The sequence below is a fragment of the Cryptomeria japonica genome, chromosome 4 (assembly GCF_030272615.1).
Source record: "Cryptomeria japonica chromosome 4, Sugi_1.0, whole genome shotgun sequence".
NCBI classification, from domain to species: Eukaryota; Viridiplantae; Streptophyta; class Pinopsida; order Cupressales; family Cupressaceae; genus Cryptomeria; species Cryptomeria japonica.
Window position 1 is genome coordinate 591,858,202 of NC_081408.1, and position 12,677 is coordinate 591,870,878.

At 40.6% G+C, this 12,677-nt stretch overlaps 1 protein-coding gene across 5 annotated transcripts in view; it reads left to right on the forward strand.

Annotated features, from left to right (window-relative positions):
* LOC131078601 (uric acid degradation bifunctional protein TTL) overlaps positions 1–12,677 on the forward strand; it is a 93,192-nt gene that overhangs the window by 47,351 nt on the left and 33,164 nt on the right. For 2 of the 5 annotated variants that reach the window (XM_058016347.2, XM_058016350.2), the window contains exons 3-4: positions 6,307–6,364; positions 6,614–6,715. The exons of 1 other annotated variant lie outside the window; for it this stretch is intronic. In XM_058016347.2, the coding sequence (XP_057872330.2) occupies positions 6,307–6,364; positions 6,614–6,715 (160 nt within the window). The remainder of the gene's footprint in view (positions 1–6,306; positions 6,365–6,613; positions 6,716–12,677) is intronic. 2 more of the 5 variants (XM_058016354.2, XM_058016362.2) reach the window with 1 other exon arrangement.

Below are 12,677 nucleotides of genomic sequence, written 5' to 3' on the forward strand. Positions count from 1 at the left end.
TACCAAAACCCTATCCTAACTAGACGCGGAAAGTATGAAAGAGGGGGTCCCCGTTTGCAATGGGGCGATGTGTGAAAAGGTCACAACACGTCTATAGGAGGGATGTAGGCTGCTTTGAGCCATAAACTTCTAGTTATTATTTTGATATTTGTTTGGAACATTTGATGTCATGGATTTCATATTCCATGAGTTTTGTATACATTTAGCAATATTTAAATATCTAACTGTGCTATTTCTTTCAACTATAATATGCGTTTATAATTATGCGATCGATGTATACTTGTGTATGTGATCAAATTAGCTTCTACTTGATGATGTTATTGTGTCTTTAAGGTTATTTAATGAAGTGTGCATGAAACAAGTTTTAAATCCTGAAAAATCTCTAAATTTCTTGGGTTTTTCACTTGTCGAGTCTTTGTTGAGTCTACGCCGATTTTTTTTTGCCAAGTCTTGAGTCAAGTCACCCTTGTGAAGTCCACATTGAGTCCAAGTCTCGTTTCCTCTGCTCCAAACACTTTCAGTTGGGATCTCACTGTGCAGGCAAGTCGAGTGGTTAGGAATAGTTGATTGGCATTAAAGGATTCAAAGACGAACGATGGATATGTAAGCATATGTATACTGGATATGTCCAGCTAAACTTTGTTTTACAGTTGTGAACTGTGCATTACATAGTGAACTAAGATTTATATTTAAAGTTAAGTTTATTTTCTGACCTAAGCGGTTTGGAATGCTAATGATAGAAAGAGTGAGTATGCTATGTCTGCCTATGTTGTTGGTAAGACATATTGATGCAACCATTCCACCGTGGGGGCCAATTATAGATAGATGTAGGGGGATTGGGGGTAGGAATAATATGGAATTCTAGTTGTGCCGTTTTGGAACTAAACTATATTTGAAACGCAGGGCTCCCCCCACCCGGGTGGGATAAGTAGTTGGGTGGGGATTCTAGTTGCCTTTGCATGCACGGGTATGTAGGAGGCAGGTGGGGGGGAATGGCTAGGGAGGCGGCCCCCTCAGTAGGTCAATGAATTGTTGTTGTTTCAAGGTGGGCACTTAGGAGGATGAAGTTGGGGGTTGGGTGGGTGGTTAGTCCGAGGCCTGGGTGGGTGGCCCCCTTGAGAGGTAGATTAGTTCAAGTTGGTGGGAAGTCTTTAAGGGCGAACCTCTTGTATGTAGGGGTGGGGGGGAATTATAGGGAGGTTTCTTCAATTAATTGATGGGGGGCCAATCATTGGTATGTTACATATAGAATTTGGTCTATAGGGATAGGAGCTAAAACCCTCGTTCCTACCTTGGCTGAGTCTCTCACCCTCTATCCATGGTAGCAGCTGGTTTAATTCTTGACCGAGGGCCTATCTACCCTTTCTCGACTCTAGTATTTCATCCTAGGGAGGGGGGACTATAGTGCATCATGCCCACCTATAACCTCTGGAAAGAAATTGCACCTCCCTGGTTTGGAATAAAGAATTCAAGCAAGGTTTGGGCGGGAGTTGAGCCGGAGTGATGACCGATGATAGGTTTGGGACCCATTAATGATAGACCAATAATGGGGAATGGAGGAGGTTAGGTTTGAGGCTTGGATAAGTAAAGATTTGGATCTGTCGACTCTTGAATATTGTGTATCTGGTACCAACCGCTTCTCCTATCTATTCCATTTGAGGCGACCTACTTGATTCAAGGTCCTTGATTCAAACCGAGCAATAGAGGCAATTGCGTGAATGGGAAAGGAGATATGGTTACCAAACCTGAACTAGTGGCAAACTTGAGATTGCCACAGATGGAATAGATAGGCCTTTCTTTTCCATTGATTAGAAACATATGGCCACAAACAGATGATTGTTTCAATCAACATTAGCTAGCAGCAACATTCTGAGCAAGCCATTTCCGCACCTAGAATGAGGTAAGCACCATTTACCTGCCAAAGCCATTTCGGTATCTAGGATGAGGTAAGCACCATTTACCTTACATTCAATAGCTTTCAATATTGGAGCAATCCAGGCCGAGATGGAGGGTTGTCCCGGTCCCACATCGTTTGCCCCCTCCTGCCCTATTCTGTCTTTAATTGGGACATGGGCACTAAAGCTTCACAGGACAATTGCTCATGGTTGGGAGATAGGAATAGTTATGTGACTGGCATCTAACCCTCACCAGCAAGCATTGGATCCACACCCTCTATTCTATAGTCATAGATACTCAAATTTTGCGTTGATTATCTCACTCAAGTATTAACATCTCCTCCCCCTCCCGCCTCTCCTTTTGGCCAAACGAAGGCCACCTATAATGGGGCGGGGCGAGTGGATGAGTCATTAGAAGCCATGTGTTATTCCTTCTTGTCTGCATGTTGTTGACGGTTGAGTCCATCGAGGTGGGTGGGAGGAGATAGATTGGTCGGATGACAGATATAGTTTAGGAGCTCCAACTCTTGATTCTAGCCCTTACTCTTTCTCTTATCTGGGCAGGTGGGAGTAAAAGCATAGGTACTCAAGTTCGATTAGATGAGTCCGCCTATAACTATATTAGCAATAAGGGCATCGACCAACAACAACAATGGCAGTGGGCTTGACTCATTGATTATAGGGCCCCTTCTTTCATATTGTAGTCAGGTCGAGTTAACATTCGACTGATACTAGATAGAGATCCACAATTCTAGATTCAATGATAGTAGTCAGCAAGCCCTAGGCTAGTTGTTTGTCCACTTGGTTGCTCTCTCTCCATATGGACTAGTCGTGATTTCGGGTTGATCTGGGCTTGTTGGAGCATTCCGTTGCGACAAAATACTAAATCTGTTGTTTACAATAATAGCCAACTAATCGATTAATAGACCTCCCAGGGGGGTCGCCCGACTACAAGTATAGTTAATATATATTGCTCCCTGCATGTAGGGGTGGGTGGGAGGTAATTTAACCCTCCACAACTACCTCCCCCCTACCTAGCCATTCCCCCCTGCGTGAGGGTTCGTCGTGTGTGGGTTAGTTCAAGGAACATAACCCCCCTCAGTTTGAGATATTGACTACCATAGAATTTTAGGGGCCTGCCCACATAGGATGAACCTAAGGGTGGCCCCCCCAAGAGGCGAGAGGAACTATATAGAGGGGGGGTGGGGGGCTAATGTTCCTCGGAATAACCCACACATGGAGCCACCCCACTGCTTCTCACACCGGTCTTGTCATCGGCTGGCCCCTCACTCAAAAGTGGTTGTGGGTTGACCGCATTTGTGGGGATGGGCGAGAGGTATAGTTCCCAGCTAGTTGTATCCGAGTGAATGCTAAAGCTTTCCCACTCACATCGATAATGAATGCTCGACTCAATCTAGGCGAATCTGACTATTCAATATCAGCTTGGGGGATCGAACCGATCCACTCCTCTTTGCTCCCCTGTCGGTGGTTGAGCTCGAAACGAGGTACATTAACCAATTGGGTGCCCAAACCAAATATTTAAGGTGAGGGTTGATCGAAATATTCAACCGCTTCCCCATAACTATTAAGCCCTCCCACCCCAATATAACCCCCACCCATCCCCACACATAAATAGTAGGGCCATAGAATTGTAGGGGCCCCTTCTTTTCTAACATATAGAGTTTCTTCGTATTTACAGATTTACAAGTAATTGCTCCTCGCTGCTTCCACTTTTGTCAACAAAGAGACTAGGGTGCATCTATCCCATTGACGATCTGACCCGACTCGACACAACATTTGCCTCTCGATAGTGCTCGGGAGCCTTGACAAGTCATCTAGCCTACCACATAGATGTGGATTGGATCGATGGTGGTACATTAACCGTTGGTCAAGCCCAAAATGATCAAAGATTATTTTGGCGATACATCGGTTCGAGCTCTTCATTGGTGCCTCCATTTATTGAAAAAATAAAAAGGCTGGCTTTTTGTAGCGAACCCACACATATCCAAGCATACCTCGGCTTATCCCATGCTTGTTTCTGGTCAATAGTTGTCAACCTATCTCTTGTATTCCTTAGTTCCACACCGAGTAAGGTATCATCAAAATTGACACTTAGCCGACAAGCAACCTTCATCCACCCGCCCACCCCTACATTGGTATAGTGAATCAAATGAGGGGGTCAGCTGGGAGGCTAGTTGGGTGGGGTGGGTGAGTGGCAATCCCTTTTGTCCTCCCAACCCTGCTGCTGTTATGAGAATTACTTGCATATCTTGATCTGAAATTGTTAAACAGTAAATAGAGGGAGAGGGATAAGCCCTAGGTCAATTCATTAGATTGTGGCTCTAACATGTTTACTTCCTCATTTGCCAAAAAAGAGATTGTTGAGATATCCTTAACACCTTCATTTGTGAGACCCAAAACTTCCAAAATTGGGCTAATTGAAATAGCCTTCTCAAATGTATATGCATCCTTAATGTTCTTTTAAAAATCAATCAGTGATTCACCATGTGGAAGTTTGAAAGATAGTGTGATTTGGTGCATCTTCAACTTGAACTCTTCTCATCCAACAAGTGGAACCCCTTTTGTCTTCCCTTCATTGATATTTTGGTGACAATGCAATCATTAGAAACCAATAAAACATTGTCTCCTACCAAAGACTCTTTATCTTCAACTTGGTTTTTAGGTTCCTCTTGTTCTTTCTCATTGGTTTTTTCATTTTCTTGTGGCTCTATTTTTGACCCTTCTTCCTTGGGTTTAACAGCTTCTTGTGATTCCGATTTAGACTTAGTTTCATCTATCAAAATTGATTCTTTTGGGTCTTGTTCCTTGATCTCCTCCTTAGCCATTTTCCTTACTTATTCATATAGGCCTGTTTTGTTGGGATTATTGCCTCCAAGTACTCATCAAAGGGAACACTAGCTTTGAAATCATTTGACAATCTTTGATATTGTTCAAAGATTTTAGGGGCCTTCAGTTTCTACTTTTCTTTGTCATTTTGTATTTTCATCAATAATTCTTGAACAAGATCTATGTCCACTTCTTTTTGTAAGAACCTTGGCTGAAAAATATTGTATTGGGCCTCTATAGAACCTTTCATCTCTATCTTCTTTTTAGACTTTCAAGTCTCTTTGACTGGAATGCATCTATCATGTCAGCTTTACCCTGCAGGCTAACAAGATCACAACTTTGATACCATTTGAATGTCCCTTTTAATTTTTCCTTAAATAAATAACCCTAACACACAATATTTTTTTTTTATTGAAACAATGCAAAAGGTTACAGAAATATGAGCAGCAAATAGGCTGCCAAATAAAATAAAAGGAAATGAACCAGTCCTAGATTACATATCCGCAAGTATGCATAACAATTTACAACTGAATGGGCAGCCCTTAACATAAAACAGTCTCAACAAAAGGCTGATTAGAAACAGCACACATCATGACAGCACAAAGGTCTGGAAAAGGTCTGCGAACCTCATCATAGAATCATTATACAAAAGAACTTGAGTAGTCATAACAACAGCAAAATCAGACATTAAACTTCAATAACCGTTGCATCTGCCTCGAACACAAGGTGTCTTTCTCATGAAGCTGGAGAATTTGATATTTGATGGGATCCAATTGCTGAGAAGTTTTCACTTGTTCTTTGTGTACCCTACATTAGAGAGCACAAATAGACAATTTGAAAGATGATGTCAGAGTAAAACTTTAGCATTTGTGCTTCCAGATGAATAATTTGCTTTGAAAAAATTGCCAAACATCTACTTTTCCATATATGAAATAAAATAGTCTGTCTCATTGTGTTAGCCACAACATTATCATGTAAGCCAAGCCCCAAAATGGCTTGCCTAAATTATTTTTATAATTTGGATTTAAGCTTATAATGTATGTTAAAAAAAATAGAAAACTTATCCTTTAGCTTCTGCTGCAATACTTCTTCCAAAGCAGCTGACTCTCTTTGTATAAAGTTATTGAAATGTTTCTATTGTCTGCCCAAGTTAGGGGTTTTCATCGACTAGCTTGACAAGAGAAGTTAAGGATTTCCATCCTTCAATTTCAGTCCTAGAGGGGTTTCATCCTCAGGCTGTTAGAATATTATTCATATTCCACAAGGAGTGATAAATACTTCTTGTTTGGTGTCTCTTATATATCTTTTTCCTTCAATGGTTATGATTCTTCACATGCCCCTTGACTTTTGATTAAATTAAACTTTAATTTTAAATTTTATAATTATATTATATTTTTGATTTTATTTTTTGATATTTTAATACTATTATTCTAATACCATTTAAAAAAAAGAAAGAGAAAATTACAGGCAAGGAATTAATTGGTGATTTTCCACTTACATTAGCTTTCGTTTTATGGAATAAAGGGTTCTGATATTTTCTAAAACTGTTTGATGGCAATGGCAGGTGGTGCAAAGGAGAACAATCTGCAGCATTAAGCACTGCAACAGACTCAACTTTGAAGGTGCCTAAGGCTTTATATTTACATGCATGTACATAGCTTCTGCCTTAGTGTCATTTTCACCGTAATGGTCATAATGCAATTTGAGCAGAGGAGGTGACATGATGCTTGTGTTTTACAGTCTATATCCTTTGTCCGTTGTCTTTCTGAGATGAAATTTGATACTTTTAATGTCAGCAGTACTGTCTGCATGATTATCTATCCACTAACACCTGCCATCTAGTCATCATAATCATAAAAAAATGTGTGCAGGAGCTTGTTGACTGGAATCACAAATACAAGGAAAAGTTTGGGTTCATTTTCCTGATCTGTGCATCTGGAAGAAGCACTCCTGAAATATTAGATGCTTTGAAGGTCTGGTTCTAAACTTGACTCAGATTTGATATCTGTTCTGTTATATTCTACTCCCTACAGCTTGAACAGTATTACTTCCATAGTTAGAGTTTTCTTCATTTGATTCATTTATGAAAGTAAATGAGATTGAGTATATCAAGATGTGTGCGATCCTTCGTTCTAACTTTTGGATGAATTTAAACCATACTAGCATTACATGTACATGGAATTGACATGGCAAACTGAAAGTATAAATGGAATTAAAATTACTAAAATGCTCAGAATTGGAGAACAGGATTTAATAAGCAAAAATTAGAGGAGTTTTTTGGAAAAAAGGGGAATAACCTATTAGTTATTCAATATCTTGCATTTTAAATGTGAGTTATCGAAAAAACTGTAGACTGTTTCAGATTTTTCTGAGTTTAGCTTGTATGCTGGTTTGATTTGTCATGATTTGGGCACCAGGTGCCTTTTAAACCAGGTAAATGCATTCTTTTCCCGTTTTATGCTACTATGATTTATACTAGTACTTTGGGTGGGGTTCTGCAAAACAGTGTTAATTCCCCGAGATTGTAGATATTTGAAAAGCTTGGGAATCCCAGAATACTACTTTTTGATAGATAAATTACATATTAGTACACTCGATGAGAATAGTTAAGACCAGAGAAACGGGAATCGCTCGAAATTGCCTGGACTCGGCGAGTCCCGAGCCGAGTGAACCTCGGTGAGTCCAAGGGGCTCGGGCTTGGACTCAGCCGAGTGTGGGGTCCAAAATCGCTTGGACTTGGACTCGCCAGAAATTGCTGAGTCTGGCAAGTCCCGACTCCCAAACTCGGCCGACGACAGTGCTTCTTAAGTTTTAGAAAAAAACAAATTACAATATGTTTTCAATTGATTTTTTTTTGTTTATATTATGCTTTTAGCCTAAAAGTGAACTTCATTTCATTCATTTGGCAAAATAGGAGGAGAAAGGTGAGTTGTGAGGAGAAACAAGGGTTCATTGAAGGAAAAACAACAAGGAGGAAGCTCAAGATTTTGTCCATAAATCACATTGGGGCTACATTATACTTTCATTTGGTGCTTCAAGAGTTGGAAAGGAAGAGTTTGCATCTCATTTCAAGCTTGTTGTAAGAGGTCAGATTGATTTTCTAGAGGAGGTTGATCCTGAAGCTGAGTGGACCACTGAGGCTACAAAACCTGTCTTTAGTGACGGCGACATTGATTGGGTCGACCAGGTAGATACAAAGGCTGAGGTTGTAGCCATGGCAGAGGAGGAGCAGAGAGCACGATCAGAGACAACAGAGCCAGGGTCAGACAGTTACACATATATTCATATACTTGATGTTGGTGAGGGTGGCATGGTGTCACAGGGAGAGGCTATGGCTGTTGAATCATCTAGGACCTACCTTAGACGCCTTCGTAGGAGGGATGCAGGCTCCTCTGAGCCATAGGCTTGTAGTTGTTTTTACTTTTGATATTTGTATGGAACATTTAATCATATGATGACATGGATTTTTTATTCCATGAGTTTTGTAATATTGTATACATTTTTATAATATTTATATATCTATGTTTGTTATTTCCTTCAGCTACAATTTGCATTTATGCTTATGTGATTGATGTATACTTGTGTATGTAATCAAATTAGCTTCTATTTGATGATGTTATTGTGTCTTTAAGGTGTATTTAATAAAGGGTGCATGAAACAAGTTTTAAATCTTGTAAAATCTCTAAATTTTTTGAGTTTTCACTTTGCCGAGTTTGAGCTGAGTTTTTTTTTGCCGAGTTCGAGTCCCAAGTCAAGTCGGCCTTGCCGAGTCCGAGTCCCGTTTCTATGGTTAAGACTCATCAGTTGGGTTGTGTAGTTTGGTAGTTACTAACAATTGGGAAGTCCTTAGCAACTGTCGGCAAGTTTAAATATTTCCTTTAGTTGGGACAAGGGACTACATTGTGCAAAGAGTTCTTGATCCCAAATTTTGTATGAAGTGCATTGATTAATAAAATATCAATTCTTCATAAATAGCTTTATTTACTTTGCCTTGGTAATTGCTTAATTGTAATGCAAGTAAACATTTGGTGCTGTTGCCCATCAAGAAGTTGGCTTAAAATGATGAAATAATGGGATAGCTGATCGAAGAACCTATTGAATTGGTCGAAGAAAGAGAGGACGAACTCAACCAAGATCTAGTGAAATTGTGGGACATATTGGTCAAAGATCATGTACGATTAGAAGCCGAGTGAAGGCAAATCCCACAAGGTCATTTGCAATAACCTTAGGGTAAGTGAGGAGGTATATATTATTCTTGATCATATTCCATGATTGCTCACAAAACATTGATAATCCTTCAAAACCTTTACGAGTATAGTGATTTTGAAATACAAAGATAGCAAATAAGGCAATGTGTCAAGGATAAAAGTCAAAGAGAAGAGAGGAACATAGATTGACATTCAATCTCTATAAACTAATGCCCTTGATCACCCTTTGTCAAAAGTGGTCTTGGCAAAAGTTTTCATTACCACAAAGTAGTTGGAGAATTATGCTGTGGCTCTCAAAAGTTCCAACAAGGAAGTAAGCAAGGAGGTGAACAAATAATAGAATCAAAAGGAACCAAGCAAGGAGGAGGATAAAACCTCACAATCTTAAAGAATCAACAAGGACAATCTCAAATGGACATTCCCTAAAAGAAAGCCACACACTACCCAGTTCAACTATTCTTTTCATGGATATTGTTTTTCATGCAATCAATTTTGTCATAAAGCAGTAGAATGTAGACTGCGTACAAGGAGTGATTATTGATTTTCAAAAAGTAACTGTTGTCATTTTACGACACCCTTGGTCCATCAGTGAGAACCGATCAGAGATATGTTCCATGAACCAACGCTTCCCCAATTGATCAAGGAGAGAAGAATCATGAAGTGTGAAGTGTTGCCTTGTCCAGAGGAAGTTCCTCCCTTGGCCTTTTCTTCTTCCCTAGAACTCCGGAACCTTGAGGTTCCGATGTTCTTTTCTCTTTGCCTTGTCTCTTTCCTTCTTCCTTTTCTGGAACTCTGGAACCTCGAGTTTCCGAAGTTCTTTGCCTTAGCCGCTTTTCTTCCTTCTCCGGAACTCCGGAACCCTGAGGTTTTGAAGTTCTTTCCCTAGCTTAGCCCCTCCTCTCCTTAGCCTTTCTCTCTTTTCCCCCCGGAACTTCAGAACCTTGAGGTTCCAAAGTTCCTAGCCTTCCTTTCCTTCGCCTCTTCTCTTAAGCATCTCCTTTGCCCGGAACTCCGGAATCCTGAGGTCCCGAAGTTCCCCTTCTCTCTTTAGCCCTTTACCTTTTCGGAACTCCGGAACCCTGCCTTTGTGCAGTTCCCCAGAACTCCGGAACCCCGAAGTTCCGAAGTTCCCTTCCCTTGCCTTTCCCGGAACCTCGGAACCCCGAGGTTCCAAGGTTCCCTCCTCCCCCTTCTTCCTTCTTCTCCCTGGAACTCTGGAACCCCGAGGTTTCGAAGTTCCTTCCCCTTTTGCCTTCACTCTCTAGTTCCTTCGGAACTCTGGAACCCCGAGGTTTCGAAGGCTTTTTTCTTCTCTTCTTCTCTCTATCACGGAACTCTGGAACCTCGAGGTTCCGAAGTTCTTCCTTTGTCTTCCTCACTTCGGGAGTCCGAGCTTCCTTCCGACTGGCGACACTTCCGGATGGCGTGATCGACACTCAAGGCTTTTAATGCTCTGACAGCTTGGTGACTTGTACACTTTCTTTTGTGGAGCCACAAGGGTGCATTGAGTGTTTTTGGTAGGATTTCCATCAAGGTACGGGGCCATGCTTGGTGACTTATGTCATGACTGACTTTGGAAGATTAGTCAATCCACCTTCCTTAGAATTGCCTTTTGAGGTATGGCTATGTTGCTTGTTGTTGGCATTTTGATGATTATGTTGTGATTGTCATTGATGGACACACACTTGCTATGAGATCACTTTGTGAATGTATGAATTATGCTCAACCGGTAATTGTTCCAAACCGGTATCATGTTGTAGTCTTTAGACTATTGATGTTATGCAGAAAGTGTTTACCGATCTCAAGCGGCATGAGGACTTCAAGCGATTCGAGGATCTCAAGTGGAACGGAGCAAAGGAACTAGAAGCAACAGTTATCATTTTCCCAGTCTTCATTTCTGTCAACCGGTAATTTGTTAAACCGGTATTACTCTGAGTTACCAACCGGTAATCGGAAAAGTTGTATAAACCCGTAATACTTTGTGATGAGTTACCAACCAGTATATCTTTGTGATGAGTTACCATCCACCGACACTTTGACGGTGATTTTGTGTCATGTTACCAAATGTGTCTAGATACAATGAACCTAGGAACTTGCAATGTAATCCTATTGGACCAACATGAAATCAGATTCCTTTTAAGGACATCATGTCTAGGGTTTCAAGGTGTGTGAGTAGCTGTTAGGGTTTGAAGTGGTTGATGAGTTCATGTGTGTGCGATCTTAACAAAGAGATTAAGTCTGTGTACTGTAACAGAGTGTGGATTTACTGAAGACTGAAGCAATGCTGAAATGCATTAGCAATGAGTTATCATGGATCTAACCAAGCAGGCTGTGCTATTTGCTAGATCATTCACTTGTTGATTACTCACATCTTTGACAAGAAACCCTTAACCGGGTAGGCCCAGAAAAGCCTTTGTAAATCCTCTAACAATGTGGTTCACATTTGTGGATCTAAAATCCTCTCACAAGGTAGTCTTTAATCGGACTTATCTCCTAACAGAGATTGAGATTCCTAACAGGATCTGTTCTGGTAAAGAACATTGTATGACCTTAATTGGTCTGACCTTAACCGGTTTGGTTACTATTTTGCAGATAGTTACTTGTGAGTTTCATCTCACCGTGGTTTTTCCCATTTGGGTTTCCACGTCAAAATCTCGTGTTATGGTGATTGTGCTTTTGTGGGTGAATGCCTTACTTGCTGTTTGGTTTACATTTGTGTTAACTGGTTTGTTAGTTAAACTGTTATACCGGTTTACCGCTAGACTGATAAAGTGTTTGAGTACATAAATTTTTTGTATACTAATTCATCTCCCCCTCTTATTATTCATCAATTGGTATCAGAGCCAACTTTTCTACAAGTCTAACCACTTGGAAAGAGATATGGGGGAATACACTGTGAGGGAACTTACTCATCGGTTCACTCAGACTGAGCAAGCCTATGATGAACTTAAAGTCAAATATAAGGCATCCCAGGCAAAAAGAAGAGAGCATGCTGAAAAACTGATGGAGCTAACTGAAAACAGTTCTTCTGATGAAGCGGACATGGAAGCCCTAGTCCAAGAAGTTGAAAAACTGAATGCGTCCAATGCCAATCTAAGAAGGGAACTTGAAGGACTAACTTTCAGAATGTGTCAAGAACTTGAGAACCGGAGGAAAGCTGAAGATTTGGTAAAAGACAAAGATCATGAGATCTCCAAGCTGAAGCAAGAAATCAGTGCATTTACCGCTTATCTTCTTGAAAATAAAATGGAAAAGGAAGGAATCCAAAGTGAACTACACATGGCTGTTTCTGAGAATGCAACCTTGAAGGAATCCAATGCTACTATTACCAAAGAACTTACTGAGTCAAAGGAAATACTTGCCAAATTCAATAAGAGCACTGTCAAGCTAGAGCAGAAGCTTGAGTCAGCTAAATTGGTAAAAAATACCAATGGACTTGGTTTCTCTGGATATGAGGAAGGTGAGACCTCTAGAACAAAAAGTGGAGCATCAAAGAAACAATCGCCAGCAAAGGATAAAGGTAAGCAAAAGTTCAAACCTGCTTGCTTTAATTGTCTCAAGGAAGGACACACTGCTAATGTATGTAGAAGTAAGGCTTACAATAACTTTCGTTATTTTCTAAACGATAAGCCCAGACCCAATAGATTCAGTGGTAATTGTTATGCATGCAACAAGTTTGGGCATAGAGCATTTGAATGCAGGTCTGTCATGCACAACACCGGAAGGT